The 18,874-nt window shown below is 39.1% G+C and overlaps 1 protein-coding gene across 1 annotated transcript; it reads left to right on the top strand.

The window, feature by feature from the left end:
• Positions 1 to 43: 43 nt before the first annotated feature.
• On the top strand, positions 44 to 17,295 carry prkar2aa (protein kinase, cAMP-dependent, regulatory, type II, alpha A). The gene is made up of 10 exons (XM_023835310.2): positions 44 to 1,661; positions 11,322 to 11,357; positions 12,675 to 12,811; positions 13,031 to 13,137; positions 13,669 to 13,822; positions 14,070 to 14,171; positions 14,815 to 14,889; positions 15,315 to 15,380; positions 15,525 to 15,663; positions 15,871 to 17,295. The coding sequence occupies exons 1-10, from the start codon at positions 1,403 to 1,405 to the stop codon at positions 15,993 to 15,995; spliced, it is 1,200 nt and encodes a 399-aa protein (XP_023691078.1). The 5' UTR covers positions 44 to 1,402; the 3' UTR covers positions 15,996 to 17,295.
• The last annotated feature ends 1,579 nt before the right edge of the window (positions 17,296 to 18,874 follow it).

The raw sequence follows: 18,874 nt of genomic DNA, 5'->3' as shown, positions 1-18,874 counted from the left end.
GCGAAGGGTGTTTTCACGAGTGTTTGCGCTGGCAGTGACGTAAGACGCTCTAAGCAACACTAGTCACGCCCCCGGAGGACACTCGCTGTGGAGTGAGGGAAAGCCTCGCGCTGAGGAGGCAGGCGTCGGATTAAGCAAAACGTAAAATATTCACGGAAACAAACAAATTACAAATTTGGTCGGATGGACATCCAGGCACCACAGTGGAGATATCGGAATCCTTTGTATTGGTTAGCCTGCACTGAGGTCGCCGGTTTTTCTCCTGAGTTTTTTTCGTTTTGCTAGGAGTGAGAGAATCGCCGGGTTCGAGGTTCTTCCATTCTGGGACTATCGAGTAGCTAACTAACCGGCTTGCGGATTTGCTGGTGCGAATAATTCCGGGCTAAGGCCTACTGGAGCGGTTATTATACTACGCGTCGTTGTTCCCAATGTTTTGACACAGTTTTCAGTGACGAGAAAAAAAGCCGTGTAGTGTTACTGAGGTAATTAGCAGGCAAGCTAGCTTGGTCGCGCATCTTGCACTTCTTCCCCTTGGCTAGTTGCTTCGGTCGGTTGCGAAGAGAAGGTACAGTACAGTTGCGCGGAACCGGGGGAAAAGCCAGATAATTAGGAAGCAAGTGAAAAGAGGGGGGGTCTGAAGAAGAGAAGCCGGTGATAAATCACAAGCGCCTGCTGAAAGGTGTGTGGGAGAAGTTTGCACACAACTGTTAAATTGTAGTTTTTTCCCCTCTAGGTAGTGATACGGGTGCTAAAATTTATAAACATATATTTTTTCAATAAACTTGTACTTGGAAGTTTTCTATCTCCTTTGAAACCGTTGCCAATATTTCAGTCGTCGCCGTTACTGCGGTTAGCCGACTGGCTATCGTCCCAAGGTTAGGGGTTTTGGCCTAGTTAGCCAACTAATCCGCCTCGTAAAAACCCTGCATATCTTTTTCGCAAATATATATATATATATATATATATATATATGTATAAATATATTTTTACACACAGAGGTAAAGAGACTTAAGGTAGACTTGGATATCTCTCTTCCCCAGCTTTTTAATACTATGACAAGCTTGAAGTGATGCTTTAAGGAAATTGTGGTAAAACGGACTGTTGCTACATGTAAAAGTAAGAGAAGCTAACTATAAGATTCTAAAGTTGTTTCCTGCGTCCCGATTTCGGATGCCGGTTCGTCCGATCGAAGGAAGCGCTCCTCTGTTCCTCTGTACCTACCTGTCAGCTAGAAGACTAATTTTCCCAGTTTTAGTAGCTAACTAGCCGATGTTAGCTAGCGAGCTAATCCAGTGTTGCTGTTGAATGTGGACTGATAAAGAATAGTTTTCATTTCTTTCAAATATTTAAATACAGACTTTTATTCAGATAAAGGGGAAGAAACGATATAAAGGGGGTAACCATGAGTATCGAGATACCGGCTGGGTTAACGGAGCTGCTACAAGGCTACACCGTGGAGGTGCTCCGCCAGAGGCCGCCGGATTTAGTGGAGTTCGCCGTTCAGTATTTCACTCGTCTCCGAGAAAGCAGGATCCAGGATGGCACCGGCCCGGGCGTTGCTGTCAAGCAGGGCGGGAAGGGAGTGATGTTCGATGGGGAACCCATGCAGACAGAATCAAACGGGGATGATGGAGATGAAGATGACGACTCGGACTTCGAGCGTGAGTAATCGGCTAGGTGCAAGTCTGCGAGTGCTTACCCGCAATGCCTGCCGGGCCTGAGTCTCATGAAAATCGAAATGGAAACGAAGTGGGTGTTACCGTGGGGATTACTGGGTTGTGTGTCAGACATCATTTTGGAAGTGTAAGGGATTAATGTTTTATGAGAATTACAAATACCTTTCGTTATTTTACGTCCAATATGATTGCTTCGTGCACGAATACTTCACGTCAGCACGCAGCACATAATCGTGCAGTTGCATGCAACCTGTCTAAATTCCTGGCATACCTGTTGCCATGGCATTTACTAAGTAAGTAGCTATTCTTATATAAAATGACATATGGCTGTCAGGATTTATACGGCCCCTATTTATCTCGCAGTCTGTCTCAGGGGAGGCATTGTATGGAAGTATTGCAGAATTGTAAACTACATAAAATAATGAATGTTTCTTTTAAAAAGCGTAAAACCATTCTTCGGCAGGATTTTAGGTTTTTAAGATGTGTAGAAAGTTGCTTCATGTTTAATCGGGATTTAACACCAGTGCTTTATTTTATGCGGCATCGTAAATTAATGAAAGGTTTGTCTCAACTATGAGGAGGTTGGTGGTGTTCCTCTGTGGGTCAAGACTCTGTGCCTGTACTGAGAAGGTTGCTGGTTCAAATCCCGCAGCTGGCAAGGTGATGATGTTATTGGGGCCTTGAGTAAAGTAGTAGTAATAAAGTAGTGGGCAGTATTTAACCTAATTGTAGACCTACAGAAACACAGTACTCATCTGAACCTGTGTTAATCACTCCATGAACTAAGCAAATGATACCAATATCTATTAGTTTATCGCACTAGTGAGTGAAATAATTTAAATATTTTATTGAGATATTGTAAGAACAGCTGGCTTTTTTTTAAAGATTCACAGTAGTATTTTGTAATTTGTTTTAACTTCTTTGTTTAACTGGATATTTGCTAGAATGTTTGCAAGTGTTTTTGTACAGTAAGAGAAGCTTGATAGATTCAAATAAAAATTGCCAGTCATTCAAGACTTAGGGTAAAAGTGAGGAATTGTATTTCAAATAAGTTCTGTCGACTTATCTGCGTGCTTAGGCTGGTATTAATTGACTGACTTCATAATGTATGTTGCAAGGCAATGTGGAAGTTAGGCAAAGGATGAAACAAAGTTTTGAGGTTTTTGCAAGAGGATGTTAGAATTCCAGATATGAGATGTATGTGTATTTGAAAAAGCTTTGCCATGTATCAATCAATCCTATGAAGGACTTGCATCCCATCTAGTTTGATCGACTCCTTTGTTCCCTATTCTGCCTTAGATAGATTACCAGTCCTCTAATACTGTTAAGCATAAGTGGTTGGAGAGTGGATGGTTGGATAGATGTAGATTGTTCAGTCATTATGCTTACATACCCAGCAAAGTCGAGCTAAGGTTATAGCTGTACTACGCCATTTAATTGGACTACTGTCCTTGTCCCAGTATACATGCACGGGAGGGGAATCAATATATTGACCAAAGTATGTTTGACTCTGCTGCAATAGGTGGCGATATGGCTCGCTTCAGCTTGTTAGTATTGGGGTTTTTCTGGTTGACCTATTACATCACAGAAGTAAAAAAATACAATGAATACTAATGGATGCGAGGATAAATGAAGTGACACAAGCTTTATTTGCAATCTGTTGGGAAAAACAGATACAAGAAGATCAGGATAGCATAACAAGAAATAGCATTGTATAATATACTAGGACAGCACTGTATTGGAAATTGCTGAAAAATTGCTATTTGATTTTGTTGTAATATAGGTATTTATGAAACAGAGGAGTTCAACATAAATTTCTCATGAACCCATCTAGGAGTGATTTAAACAGCAAAGATGAAAATGATTATGATTGTCTCAGAGAACGCATGCAGTGCTCATGCAGAAGCAGGGGGGGTCGGTTTTACCTGATTCATTAGCCGATTCCGTAAAGGGAGCTACACACCGTGGGAGACTCGTTTTCTACAATAAAACCTGCTAAGTTCAGCTGAGTGCAGTTAAACTGTTCAGTGCAGCTAGGCGGCTGTTACGTTGTTGACTGAAGCACTGGAGATAAAGAAAACTGTTGAGGACTTAGTTTAGCAACCACTAAAAATGTAGTTATAAATGTCACTGAAAAATAACTATATTAATTCATATAATTGTTTCCTTAACTCCATGGACAGAGAGGGAACATGCCGTCACTAAACAACAATAATAAAAATTGTGTAATAATGGTCTGATGGTTCCTTTTTTTCAGTAGTAGCACCCCTCCCCCTGTCACATTGCCCCCACGCCAAAACTCTGGTGCACAGGAAACACTGACCTAGGTTCCTCTGGTGTTTTGGGTTTTACATAATCATACACTCGCATCCTGGCAACTCACCTGGGGTTGATTAGGCCCCGCTTACATCTTTTATGGAAGTGACTGGCAATATCATTCAGAAACCAACGGGTATGATGATAAGCATTCTTATTTGTCGCCCAAGAACACTTTCGCTGCTGGTTCATTTTTCATAAATTGGACAACATGGGTTTCAAAGGCTGGATTTGTCCTGTTGCTAAAGTGTGTTGGATAGCTTCAGTTTGACTGAATCCAAGCTGATCATCATATTTATGTTATAAATGCGTCCTTTTTGGTTAAGATAGTCTTTTGTTATTGTTTTATATCAGTCCAGAGGATCTGAAAAATCAATTAGGCAGGTGTGTAGTATTATCTTATGGTATTCTTACTCTGCTGTGCTTGTTGATAATCATGCAATGTGCTTTGGTCGTAGTTGCCTTGTACCATGTCCGAACATGACCGATTGCCACTTCTCCCACAGGTCTGTGCTCATGTTGCGCTTAAAGATCCAGGCCTGAGCACACTTTCGTCATCACCATATTACTTTGTGTTGAAGAAAACATAGGAAGGAAAGTGCTGTCACATAGCACAATGGAATTTATGATTAATGTCCTTATTTTGTGGCTTATTTGGAGTTGTCTTGGGCACGGTGGCACACACAGGTTAATATAGTATGCAATGATTTCTATATTTGTGCTGCGTGTATAAGAAGATAATCCCATATTTTATCAAATATCAGAGTTTTTGTGAGTTGCATCCAGTTGTTCTTGAATACATCTTGTCAACCCAAATTTCCAACAAACACTGCTGGGGTTGTAACGATACGAGATTGTCATGGTATAATAACTGTCTCTGGAAATATCACGGTTTTATGATATAATGGAATATGGTATTTCATAGGGGTGCACCGATCGATCGGCGCACCGATCGATCGGCCTCGATCACGTTAATTTGAGGGGATCAGAAATCGACCATATTCCCATGAGATCCACCGATCTTAGTTATATGCTTTTAACTCTTTGGGGTCGAGTATGTCGTCGACGACATCGCGTACTTTTCGCGTCTATTTCAGTTTAATAAATATCTCGCTGAAATCTTAATGTATAATCATGAAAAAAACGCTGGCTAAATCCGTAATCCGTCTTCTTTTCAAAACGTCCATTGTCGGAAGTATTAAAGTTTTTTTAATTAGGTTAAATCGGCAAAAAAGTAAACCATGTCATCTTACTTTGTTTTACCTGCTTCGGGGGCGTGTAGTACCGCTGTCACCCGAAGATCGCTATTCACATTCTAAATAGCCGCATTAGCGCGTATTCAAATCGCATTCGCATGGTAATTTGATTAACAGCGCAACGGTGAAACGCGATCCAGATACATCCCCTTCAGCGCCATAAAAGGGGGTTGGGGACGTGGCCAGGTGACAAAGGCTCATTCATACACATGAAAGTTGCTACATATTCAATGAAAGGAGCCAGAAATAGTTACATGAGTTAGGTTTTTCTTTATTTATCCAAATTAATGTTGCATCTACACCATTTAGTCATCTTCATGTAGCCAAGACTTTGGTGATCAGATATCTGGGATCAAAACAAACTGCCAGCATTGCTTACTATGTACTTTTATAATGTTTCTGCAAGTGTTCCAAACTGCATTTTGCAATGTCTATACTTTGATGTCAAATTTCAAACTTAACAAAAATCTGACATATTTACAATATATATTAAAATAAAGATGAGTGTAATGGCAAAACAAATATATAAGAAATAATTTATTTGGCATGAATTAAGTGTGATGAAATGTGTGATCATGCCCCAGTCAGTGAAAGTGTGTTTCCTACCCCTAGGCCCCAGAGGGTTAAATCAGCCTTTTCTCCCATTCCCGAGAGAGGTGCAGTGCAGGCTGCCTCCCTCCCTATTTTTTGGACAAGTGTGTCATAACAGCTATATATATATATATTTTTTTTACAAAATTAGAGAAATTAAAGTCTGGAAGAAAAAATATGATTTTGTAGTTCAAACAGCAATGCTCATTTATATGTTCATTTATATTTGAGGACACTACCTCATGTTTTGTGAGTATTCATATCAATTTACTCAATAAAAATGGAAACATTGAAGTAACTGTCTTTTAGTTATGAAAGAAACAAGATCGGCAAAAAAAAATCGAGATCGGCAGGTAAGGTTGCCTAAGGATCGGTGATCGTTGATCGGCCAGAAAACTGCAATCGGTGCACCCCTAGTATTTCACCTTTATTATTATTATTATTATTATTACATTTACCCTTAAAGGAGTGTATACATGGGTTATGATTGAACAAATGCTTCATTATAGCTAAAATTTGAAACAATTATTTAAATGGAATTATGTGTAAAGTGTCCCTTTTCAAAATAAATTAGAAAGCTGTACATCTCACAATCGACCATAACAAATCAATCAACGTAATTTAACGCTTCTAATTTCAGTGATTTGGAGGGTAAATATGGCTGCAACAAATGCAAAATACACCAAACCTGATTTTAGTTCAGAGTGAACCAAAGAATACCAAAATACTATGGTACTGGTCAGTAGGAATTTCATCTGATGAAAATATAAATGAATCTTGCAGATATGGAATATTTAGGTAATAAATGGCATGCGAGGTACAAATTGGGCAGGTGGTATGGATCGGGTAGTGACACCATGGAAGAGATTTCGCATATGATTTAAAAGGAACCCAAGCTTTTAGCTTGCACTACACTAACAGGAAGACTATTCCATACTCTAACTACAAGACATCAATTGGAAAAATGACAGCACCTGTTGCTGACTCTGACAGACAGTTGAGGAGTGCAGGAGATGCATATGCGCAGATGAGATTCTCTGTTCGGTTACATTTGTTGAATACCCATAATATATGTACCTGTTATAATAGCCATCAGTTTCCATCCTGTGGCTTACCGTGAAACTGGTAAAGGGCAGTGTGTGGTTCAGTGGGTTAAGCCTCTTTACCTGTGATCAGAAGGTTGCTGGTTCAAGCCCGGCCTCAGCACGTCTGCGGATCCTTCAGCAAGGCCCTTAACTCTCAGCTCCCTGGCCCCTGCAATGGAGCCAGTTTGCTCTCACTTACAGAGAGCATGTTGGGGGAGGTGAAAAGAGAATTTCACCATCAGGATAAATAAAATACTGTTTTTTATTGTTATTTGTATTTTATGAGACACTTTAACCAGTGAATTACTGGTGCTTTGCCTTTTTGTTTGTTGGTTTTCTAGTCTTCTCTCACTAGTTAATTTTCTTTTTACATCAGGTTGAAACAGATCATTTTTGTTCTATGACTGGATCAGCACTCATGGGCAATGCTGTCCTGATATTCCTGTTCCAGTTCTGAAAACCTACTAAAAACTCCTGAAAATTTGGGAGTTAAAGTCAGCAGGATCTATGTGTGTAAGATAAATAAGGGATGATTCCCTTTTATGGATTTTTTTCTGAGGAGAAAAATGGGGAGGCGGGTTGCCAACTAAACATTTCTCCAAGCTGTCTCTCCCAGATTTTCCAAATTTTGTCTCCCTCCTCCCCCTTCACTGTCATGGGTAGCATTGGAGGTAAGTTTGGAAGTAGTACCAGTATAATACCCATTGTCCTCTCACCCTGCTTTCAGCAGCTTCCTTTGCAGCTGACTATATTTTGAGAGAGCCAATAGCTTTTTAGCTAGGTATGTGTCCCAGAAATAGTCTAATCACATAGAATTGCAATCATAAAGCCAATAGCTTCATATGTTTATAATGTAGGTTGATCTGAAATGATTGTAAAGGGGTGTGAATCATCGTCCAGGAGTTTGCCTGGAGGCTGCTGAAAACTGCTGCCATATTGAGGTTGTTTGTATTTATCTTTCTTGCTCACTTCCTTTAAATCTATATGTATGAAATAATTACTATGAGATGCATCGTAACTGCGTGAAAGATAAAAGAATTAAGAGCAGAAATTATTTTTAACTTGTACCACAGCACTGGAATTCTAGAATCTGAAGGGTGTTCATTAATTTTCTGTAACCACACATGCATTGCCTGCCAGCCCAATCATGATAGTAAATGAATGTGCAATTATTATCTTTTACTCTAACATTATTTAACAGAAACTATAAAAGTAATATTTACAAATCTCTTGGACAACACCAGTGCTTCAGCATGAGAACCAGAACCTGTGGTCAGTGATTCAATTCCAAAGAGATTTATTGATGTAATGCACTTGATACTTTACGCTCCAGTTTCACCTGCCTATATGAGACAGAATGCAAGTTCAGGTTTTATCAGTTAACACTAGATGAGTCAGAACCACGGTCACTACACTTGGCATAGATGTTTGTAGATACAGACTGGCTTTTGGGTTTAGCAGCAGGCAATTTCTACCTAATTTACCCAACTTACACAAACTGCTCAAAACCCATAATCTGTTAGCTGGTGTACTCTAGTATGAACCTGTAAGTCAGTTTAAAGGTTTTAAGTCAGGGGTGTCAAACTGCAGTCCTGGGGGGCCGCAGCCCTGTGTAGCTTAGTTGTTTCCCTGTTCCACCACAAATGATTCAGCTCAACAGCTATGTGGTAATTAGCACAAGGAGTTGAATCAGGTGTGTTAAACGAGGGGAAACCCAAAAATGTGCAGGACTCCGGCCCCCCAGGACTGGAGTTTGACACCGGTGTCTTAAGTGCTCTCATTGCATATTCATATATTAGTTTTTAAAGCCTGTTAATCATGCTTTGGGTTGTAGTTGCCTTGTACCATGTCTGAACATGAGTGTACCCGCTCTCCCACTGGTCTCTGTTCACGTTGCGCTTACAGATCCGGGCCTGAGCACACTTAGCCGACTAGTAAACATTTTTCCAAGCTCTCTCTCCCAGACTTATGTAAATCATTCTGGCCGTGGATTTCTTCCTGTAGCATAGAGGCAGAGCTTTTGTTTGAGCAACATAACCGTTATATGTTTCTATTCTTAGCAAACTCAAACAATGCCACTACAGCACTAAATGCAGATAGTTTGCCATGGTAAGTGAAATGCATTGATACAAATATCTCATTTAGTGCTTCGTAGTTGATAAAATGGAAAAAATATCAGATGGGTATCGGCAGATAGTCAAAATTTTATCAGACCATAAAAAATATTGTGCCATTTCTATAATATGTATACCAACCTCGGATCAAATCAAATAAAATCAATGGTATCGACCTTCACTACACGCTAGTGTTGTAAACCAAATAAGTTTTTTTTCCCATATTCAAAAAAAATTGATCATGTGTAAAACTGACAACCTATTAGTTGTTCATTTTTTAAAGAATCAGAAAACTGCAGAAATCAAACTTTCTCTGAATTAAACCAAACATTTGACTGATCATGACAATGCACATTTATGGTATATGGTAGAAAGCCTTCATAGAAATACGTTTGTTCATTTCAGAATGATTCGGGTGGAAAAAAAAATGGCCTTAATGCACAAATTCTTACTTTTCAGCTCATTAATGTCAAGGCCAGTACAATACACCCATTTCTATTGTTTGAGTTTCCAAAGATTGAATTGACTCATGCATGACCTGTAGTTATTAGAATGAGAGTTGTATAATGCAGATCTCACATTGGCTTATACTGAGTTTCATCTCAGATGCTCTGTGTCGTAGTGACACACCTGAATGCGCTGAGCCGTAGAGGAATACACTTGATGCTGTTAGCCCGCATTATTTGTTTTGCAAGTTCTTGTTTTTATTGAATCTAATTCATTCTAAATATTAGCAAACAGGGTGATGGTATCTTGGAAGCATACTAGAAAATTTCAGGTAGAAAAGCATCAAAAGCTCTATTATAAAGTGTTCTGAAATTATTTTAACTTTGGTTAGGCATAGGGATGAGTCAGCATAGTTGAATATTCGAGAATAACAATTGTAAACAATTTAATTGAATGGTAAATGAGCAATTTGAAATATTTAGCAGTATAATTAGTTGTGATTTATCTGTTTTATTTTTAACTATCTAATAAGTTAAGTTTTTTCCTTTCTGAAGCTGTTTTTGCATGAGCTCTGCATGCAGTCTCCGAGTCAATTTTTTTGTCCTTGCTCACTTAGTGTATGGCGCGCGTGTGAGAAATTTTAACAACAATGCGTGTGGAGAACATGAACTGCGATTTGTCAGCACTGCTTTATGTCTGTTGGCACAACTTACCGCAAGTGTAAGAGAATCTGATTATGTTGTTGCTGTTAACGTTATATGCACATTTAGATTGTCATATTTATCATTAAAAGTGTTCTTTTAAAATAAGGGTGAATTGTCAGTGTACCAGTAGAGACTTGAGCATTTCCAAGTAAAAGCAGACTCTGACGGTAGATAAGTTCTTGTAGCTGTAGTTTAAATTTTCAGTTTATATTTTATTTTATAATTATGATATTGCAATGATTGCTGATATCGCAATATGGTTGCATTATAATGAGCCAGATCCCATGTTCTCTACTGCCAAGTATGGTCTCAATTTGTGACATTCCATAAAGTAACAGGAAATGTTTAATTTTCAGGAGTTAAGCAAAAGCAAATGCTATTGTCATTTTATGGTTTTATACATGTGATTTTTTTCCCCTTTCAGTAAACTACTTATTCAAAGGTGTGTTGTTGATTATAGCTGTAGCAGACTTCTACATCTATAACATTCTTTTGGCACAGCAGGTTATGCAATAATGGACAATTAGTTAATGAGCATTGTTTGTGCTTACATGTTAAGTACAGGTAGAAGTGTAATTCTTAATTAGTGAGAGTGCTTCAGGTGAATACATAGGCTCAGTCAAGGAGATGAATGTTTTTATAAAAGCTTTATTAGTTTTGCACTGCAAGTTTGATTTACCCCTTTTATGCTGTTTTATGGGATATCAGTCCAGGTATTGTGGGTTTACCAGGAGTCCCAGAAGGTCTGCAAACATTTCACTGTTTTCCAGTTAGATTTTTAATCCTCAGAATTGTACTTGAGTGGGCGATTTACAGATTCTGGTGCCTCCTCAGTGTTTGTTAGTGAGTGAGGCACAAATAGCACTGGGCTTGGGGATGGACAGAGAGACTTCTTGAGAAATTAAATAACGGAACATCCCTAGAGCCTGATTTCATGCTACTCAGTTAATGGGCCCTGACAGACCGGTCTCAGATGAGTAAGTAGCTGTAAGCTACACAGTTGGCATGGCCATAGTTTCTGTTGCACGGAACAATCCAAACAGCATGCTAGCATATTGTAGCTTCTGTTCACCTCAGACTGACCTCATGTGAATGGTCCTCTCAGCACACTTCCCCTTTTCTCCCCCTTTAGCTCCTCCTCCAAGTCGATTCAACCGCAGAGTTTCAGGTGAGTTGAGTGTTTTCTCTTCTTTTTGTCATTGTTGTGGTTGGGAACTCAGAAAAGCATGCAATTTATTACATTTCCTCACTCATGCATGACCTATTAAATATAAGCATCAAGTTATGTGTTTCTGAGGGGTTTTATGCTGTTGGTGTGATGTGGTGGGACAATGTACACAAATATTTCCTCCTTGATTATTTCAGCTTGGATATCATGACAAAAGCTGTATAACAAATCTGGGATTAAAAATAATGGTTTTTTGGTTGGTTGGTAGTCTTTTTTTAAACTCTATTAAAGTGTCAGAATGAAATGGGATAATTTTATGTCAAATCACCCAGACGGTCCCAAGTGAAAAAATTAACAAGTGCTCATATACCAAACTTATGGAGAAATCCCATATCTTAAATTTTTATTAATTTTATGCATTTTGCCTACTTTTCGGTCCAACTTCCAACATTTATTCATGAAAATGGCGGAAAATTCAAAATGACGCCCTCTTTGAGAGCAGCTCACTCAAACGGTATGCTAATTAAAGCACTCGGAATTTGTTTCCTGCCATTCATGACATATTAGGCCACGTGTATGCAGTAACCATATGTAGTACTGCTGTAGGAGTGTAAGTAACTATGTAGTATTTGTGTTTTTATTGAATTTGCACGGCAACAAGAACATTACAGCTCATTCTTTAAAAAAAAATAAAATCATGTCTCCAAATGAATGCTTAGCATCAACACGAACTTTTTGTCAGATTATCTTCAGAATATATACATAAGAATACATAGCAAAAATTTGAAAATTATGGCTAACAGTCGACATAGTCAAATGAGGATATGAAAACAGGCAATTTTGAAAATCGAGCACATTTCAAAAAATTACTTTGACGCTTCTATAACAATAATGCATATGGTTACTGCATACAAATAGCGTAATATGTCATAATTGACAGGAAAGCTGAGTGATTTAGCAAACTGAGTTAGTGTTTTGAATTTTAGCCATTTTCAGTCATTTAGGAGGAAAAGTACATAAGATACCGCTGCTCTGATTACATTTTTGAATTCTACAGACACTTAGCCTTAGTCACCGAGCTTCAAAGCTTTACCTGCCATAGCAAAGGAGCTATGAATGCTGGAAGTTAGAAATTCAAAAGGCTGTCATTTCAAACCTTCAGAACTATTAGAGATACAGACCTATTATTTGGGATTTCACTGAATTTGGTATAGGAGCACCTTTGAATTTTTTTTAAGGGGATTCTGAAGCAGTGCAGGTATGACACCTTAATCATGTTGCTTGAGTGTTGCCTTGTACCGACTGCTTTTCCCACAGTGTGTGCAGAAGCATTCAACCCCGATGATGATGATGAGGACAGCGAACCCCGGGTGGTGCACCCCAAGACGGACGAACAGCGCTGCAGACTGCAGGAGTCTTGCAGAGACATCCTCCTGTTCAAGACTCTCGACCAGGTATGTACACACATGTCAGCTTGGCTGCACGCACAGAAACCAAACGCCCTGGCTGCTATTCAGAATCCATCTAGCCTTTTCCTGCTCTCCTTCCTTTCTCCACACCCATCCATTGTAGTTTGAATAAAGTGGCTTAAAATACATGTTTGCATGGCAGAACTCTTTCCATCTGGGATTTCTTTTTCTGAGTCCTGAAGCTGGACGTTCTCTTTCCTGTAGGAGCAGCTCTCTGAAGTATTGGATGCCATGTTTGAGCTTCATGTCCAGCCACAGGAGCATGTTATTGATCAGGGAGATGATGGAGACAACTTTTATGTTATTGAGAGGTGTGTGATTTTCATGCTAAGACTTTGTCCCCTCTTCTTAGTAGCAGTTTAACATGTTCTTTTATGTACGATTAGTGTTTACTTTCAGTTATTGTTGGATTTTGCAGTAACATGAACATTATAGGGATTTCTGTGAATCGGTGTAGTCGTTGACCTCATCAGATGTTATTGACACTTTGATACAATGATACAGCTGTTTCTATAAATACTTTGCATCTCACTTGCAGCACATTTTCAGCGAGTTATTTTTTTTCTTCCCTCTGCTGTTTACCTGTTGACTTGTTTTCCAGTCTCAGAATCACAGCCCCTTCCCTGTTTGTACTGTTAAAATTTCCTGTGTATCTCTAAGGCTTTTTCAGTGAAAATGTTACTTTGCCGCATGGACATTGTGATAATGCCCTTGTAAAGGAACTTATCACTGTGGCCTTGTGATGAATTTATTTTTCCCTTCACAAGGTTGACATACCGTTTTGTGTACTGTACTCTGACTTCCTTTTATGCCATTCTTCATGTGTGTCTCTCTTTTCCCAGAGGAGTGTATGACATTATGGTACAAAAAGATGGGGTCAGCTGCTGTGTTGGAAAGTATGACAACAAGGGCAGTTTTGGGGAGCTGGCCCTCATGTACAACACCCCCCGTGCGGCCACCATCATAGCCACATCAGAAGGGGCATTGTGGGGCCTGGTAAGACCCAAACCTGCATCCCATGACTGACACACTTTTCTGTCTAGTCGGCTTACCTTTTACTACAGTGCCATCTGCTGGCAATAAACCAGTGCATGCTGTGTGGGATTTTTGAGCTTTTGCCTGTAAGTACAAAAAACAGGCTGAATTTTACATTTATGCTCCCATTATGGTAGCGCTATGCTGCTGAGAATGTTATGCAGAGAATGTTAGGCTCTGAGGTGGTACAAACCCATGTTTACCCCAGGATCGAGCCACATTTCGCAGACTGATTGTGAAGAACAACGCCAAAAAGAGGAGGATGTATGAGACCTTCATAGAGTCTGTTCCACTCTTAAAATCTCTTGAGGTATGTGAGTGTATATTTATTGAGCAATGTAAGATGACCAATTTGTCTCTGCCATATACTTGCTGAAAGATTTTATCGACAGCGCTCCAAATGATGACAGATTCTTTGTGTGGTAACAAGGTATAAATGTGCACATTTTCATTAAAGGTAATTTTACTTGTTGTAACTTTTTAAATTGTGCATTAGTAAGCAATAGAATAATTCCACAATATTAATACAGACATTTAACACATTTGTGTTGGAGAATATAGACAGTTTATGGAACTTCATTTAATAAAATTTGAAATTCCCTCCCTCATATTGTTGCTATTTTACTCTAGCCCAAATTGTGCATTGATAATCAGGGGAAAGATAATGGCATATCAGACATGGTACTGCTTAAATTTAGTCCAAAGAATTATTAGTTTAATGACTGATGGTGATAGAGCATGAGCTCTGTTCAATACATCCAGGATATGAATATTATTTCTGTTTTTATAAATAGTACTGTGAACTTGATCTGATCATGCCGCAGAAGATGTGCAGTTGAAGTTTTGATCACTAGTTCTTATGACGTGGTTTGTAGTTGGTTCCTGAGATTGACCTAGTTGTCTGTCCCAGTTACACTTGGCCTTTTCTCTTTATTCCCCATGGTTTTGGCCAGGTGGCAGAGAGGATGAAAATCGTTGACGTCTTGGGAATGAAATCATTCCGGGATGGAGAGAAGATCATCCAACAGGTAAAGAAATTATTCCGGTTCTGTTTCTCTGTCATTTTGGAACGGTTGTGTATTTTGACTATTTCGCTCAGTATAGCAGTGTGTGACACCGCAAAGTTGATCAGCAAGTTTGAAGCTTTACTGAGTCGTATAGCTGTCCTGTATTATCTGCGTCAGTTGTAAGTCACTTTGGACAAAAGCATTTACACATTTTCTTCCAAGATAGAATCACATTTAAAATGTGTATATTGTGGAATGTTCCATCAGTGTTTGTTTAAAATGATTGGTGTTATGTATTAACTAGTAAATAGTATATAATATTATCATTTTACCAATGGTAATTTAACAGTTATTACTGTAGCGACATTACTTCACCAGGAATTGGTACTCCAGGTGAATATGGTCACATAAGAGTGATTTGTGGCACGGCCCCTTTCCCTTGACAGGGGGAAAAGGCTGATTGTTTCTACGTCGTGGAATCTGGGGAAGTAAAGATCATGATGAAGAGTAAAGTAAGTGAGAAATCTCCCTGTTCATCACTGCTTTGCATGGATTGTGATGATACACTGTTCATCACATATAATTATATGCATACGGCATCCATGTTATGTGTCTTATTTTCCCTGGTTCCCTTTCCCCCACCACGACTCATCCAGACCAAGGCAGACCAGCAGGACAATGCGGAGGTGGAGATCACTCGCTGCACTAGTGGCCAGTATTTTGGAGAGCTGGCTTTGGTAACAAACAAGCCCCGTGCAGCCTCTGTGTACGCCGTGGGAGAGGTCAAGTGCCTGGGTAAGTGTGTGTCTCATATCTGAGTTGCAAATGTGCACATTCGTTCCTCTCTTGTAGTTCATCCACGGGCATCTACTTTTAACCTGAAGCTTGCTGTAGTAAAATATCCACATCATCGATATGAACAAATGGGTAAAAGTGGATTTAAGTCTGAGCAATCTTATTTTTTGTTTTGCGATTGAGTCTGCCCCTTTCCCTGCTTTCTAGTAATAGATGTGCAGGCATTCGAGCGGCTGCTGGGCTCCTGTAAAGAAATCATGAAGAGGAACATCACTCACTATGAGGAGCAGCTGGTGGCTCTGTTTGGCTCCAGCATGGACCTGAGGGACTGAAGGCTCCAACATGTGCCTTACACTCCAGCTTTTTCTCTCTTACACACACACACCGATACACACATTTGCCATAGACAAATTCATTCTGGGGCGACAGTCTGGGGAAATCCCCTCTCCATTTTGTGTAGTACATACTCCAATGCATTGATCTCATTTTTAGGCATTTCTGGTTTCTTTCACAGTCCAACTCATGTTTGTTTGTTGATTGATTCATATGACATCTGACATGACACTGTTTCCAGTTGGATCTCTTGATGCAACCAAAATGAGTAAAGCTGAGTGGAAGTGAGTGAATTAAAGTGATGTAGACATGGTGTGGCGCATGTTTGGATCTACCTTTTCTCATGGTGTATATCTGCTGGAAACCCAGTAAACCTTTAACCCCAAAGGTAACAGGCCGTCTACTCCACAAGTCTGTCCTATCTTGGGATATGGGGATAAAGGGAAGGTTTGGCCTGGTGTTATGAGCATTAAAATGTGCAAGGTATTGGCACTCTTGCCCTCTTTGGGTTTTGGTTTGTTGCAGAGTCTATATGTAAACCAAGCAATGCAGGTTTATCAAAGGACACATCTGGTACTGCTTCAACTTTCACCAAGGGATCATGTCTACACTCACAGAAACTCAGGCAGGGCAAACACAAAACCTCAGCCAAGGACACACATGCTGGTGATCAGAAAAAGTGTTTTCCTGATGCTTGACTTTTTGTAAAACCCCATCAGCAACAGGTGAATTTTGAGATATTAGGATGCAATATTTAATAGCATTGGAGCTCTATTTTGAAACTCTACTGCCAGTGGTTGTGGCATTTTGTTTTTCTGATGGTAGAGAACAGGTGACACAATTGTCAAGCAAGAACACAGCACCTCAGCCAAGGACAAAAGGACACAAAAAAAGCCACGCACACATGGTTACACTCTCGCAAAAGCAGTGGACCCTCTAAAGGAGAATTAGCATATTTATAAAGTAAAATTAACTTGATTGCAAGAAAAAAGTTTTAGAAATCTTTTATGGAGATAAAAACAAGCTTTGATAAAATATTTAAATAAAAATGTACTTTACTCAGTTGGGGTCCTTCATTATTGTTCTCCTGCTGTTCTTCATGCAGTTTGTGTTGGTGATTATTGCAGAGATCGGGTGTTCCGGGTTGAGTTAAAAGTTGTATTGTGTTTTTGTTTCGACCAATTCAGAAAACAGCCACTGCTATGTTAAACAAATATATGTTGCATCTTTTGGCTTTGATTCCTCTAAGTTGTCTTGGGGAAGGGGTAGGAGTGGGAAATAAAGCATACGTTTTGTTAAGATGCGGTGTCTGTGTAGTTGGTGTTTTCTTGTGGTCCTTCAATGACAGTTTTATTAGATGATTTTACTGAACTTCCCTTCATGGAAAGCAGCTGACTGGGCTGGGTTTATGGTCTGCCTCACAATAAGTTATTCATATTACTACACTGCATTACTAAACCAGTCCAGATCCACTTACTCTGCTTTACATGTAAATTGATTCTATATGAATTCTTTATGTCTGAGAAAGCTTTTGAGAGTGTGATGCTCTGGTGTAAATTTTAAAGATGCTTGGAGACTAATAATACTGGATGGACTGAGACAGTTTGTTTACAAGATCCAAAGAGTGTTTATTATTATTATTATTATTATTGATATCCATCTAGAGTGTTCATGTGTTGGGTTCTAAAATTTTTAATGTGTGCATACTGAATGACAGAAAAGGTCAGGGTATTTATTTCTATTGAAAATGTTGCACAGTGTAATCTAAGGGCCTGTTCCTTAGTTTAGTTATGATTACCCAGTGCTGTCTAGTGATAAACTAGCTCTGTGTGGATTCATTTTGTGTACTCCCTCCACTGTAAACGACAAATTTTACACTTCTACCTTTTTATTTCTGAGATGTACTACGCTGTGTGCACAATTGAGTTTAATGTGCCCAAGAAATATTAAACTCCGCTCACGAAATCTCAGAAAGATGCTCTCAATTTGCCATTTCGAGCTCTCGAATTTGACATTTTGGTTATTTTTGTTCTTGCCTAAAGAAAACATGCCCTCAAAGCCGGAAGATGGCGTGAAGTGAAATACTATTGGTTTTACAGTAGTAAATGTTTTTGCTCAAAATGTTATCACAATATGTAATAATGTTACATTCCAACTTGGTCTTATTCTGCTACACTTGGCACTTCTGTAAAGTTTCAACCAATTCTGTGGTGGTGGTAATCTAATTCTCAATGCTGTGCATGGTATTAACCAATATATGGTTTTGGCCCTTTGACTTGGAATATACCAATTCCTTGTCCACAATCCAACAAGGAATATTGACAAACAAGTTAATTTATCTTCCCTGATGGCTGAACTCAAGTTCTGAATGGTTAAACATGCTTAATCCCTCTCCTTTTCAGACACACACATTTGTATTAATATCTTTCTGGAGACTGTCCATTCATTTCTATTAGCAAAACCAGAATCCCAACAATAACAACCTTAAACCATAAGTAACCAAACAAAATACAAGGCATTTTTTTATTGCAGTTTCAGATTTTTATGAAATTGAGTTTTCCCTTGTGGGGACCGAAAAAATGGTCCCCACAACATAAAAATAAGTCTACTGCCAGATCCAGGATCCAGTTACACTTCCCTGATCTTCACCAGTTTCCTGAGTACACCTGGAAAGAATCCCCAGTGTAATTATTTCATTACCTACTTCATTCAATAGTTACCTGAGAGGCACTGATAATTTTCCCTATTGTTATGTCTTTTTGTTTCCATAATTTTACCAACCTATTTCCTGTTTAACCTTAATTTGAATTTAAATGTTGGTATTGTTCTGCCCTCCCACAGTTTTCTTGACAAGTGGCCCATTAATGATTGCGAGTTT

Source organism: Paramormyrops kingsleyae, chromosome 6 (assembly GCF_048594095.1).
Source record: "Paramormyrops kingsleyae isolate MSU_618 chromosome 6, PKINGS_0.4, whole genome shotgun sequence".
NCBI classification, from domain to species: Eukaryota; Metazoa; Chordata; class Actinopteri; order Osteoglossiformes; family Mormyridae; genus Paramormyrops; species Paramormyrops kingsleyae.
Note: the sequence above shows the minus strand (reverse complement) of the source record. Positions and strands in the feature narration are given on the sequence as shown.

What these genes read in the sequence shown, in the direction of transcription:
- prkar2aa (XM_023835310.2), top strand. Translation starts at nt 1,403, where the DNA reads ATGAGTATCGAGATACCGGCTGGGTTAACGGAGCTGCTACAAGGCTAC. An exon ending in AACTTTTATGTTATTGAGAG is followed by an intron (nt 13,138 to 13,668) that starts GTGTGTGATTTT and finishes CTCTTTTCCCAG; the next exon opens with AGGAGTGTATGACATTATGG. An exon ending in GGGAGAGGTCAAGTGCCTGG is followed by an intron (nt 15,664 to 15,870) that starts GTAAGTGTGTGT and finishes CCTGCTTTCTAG; the next exon opens with TAATAGATGTGCAGGCATTC.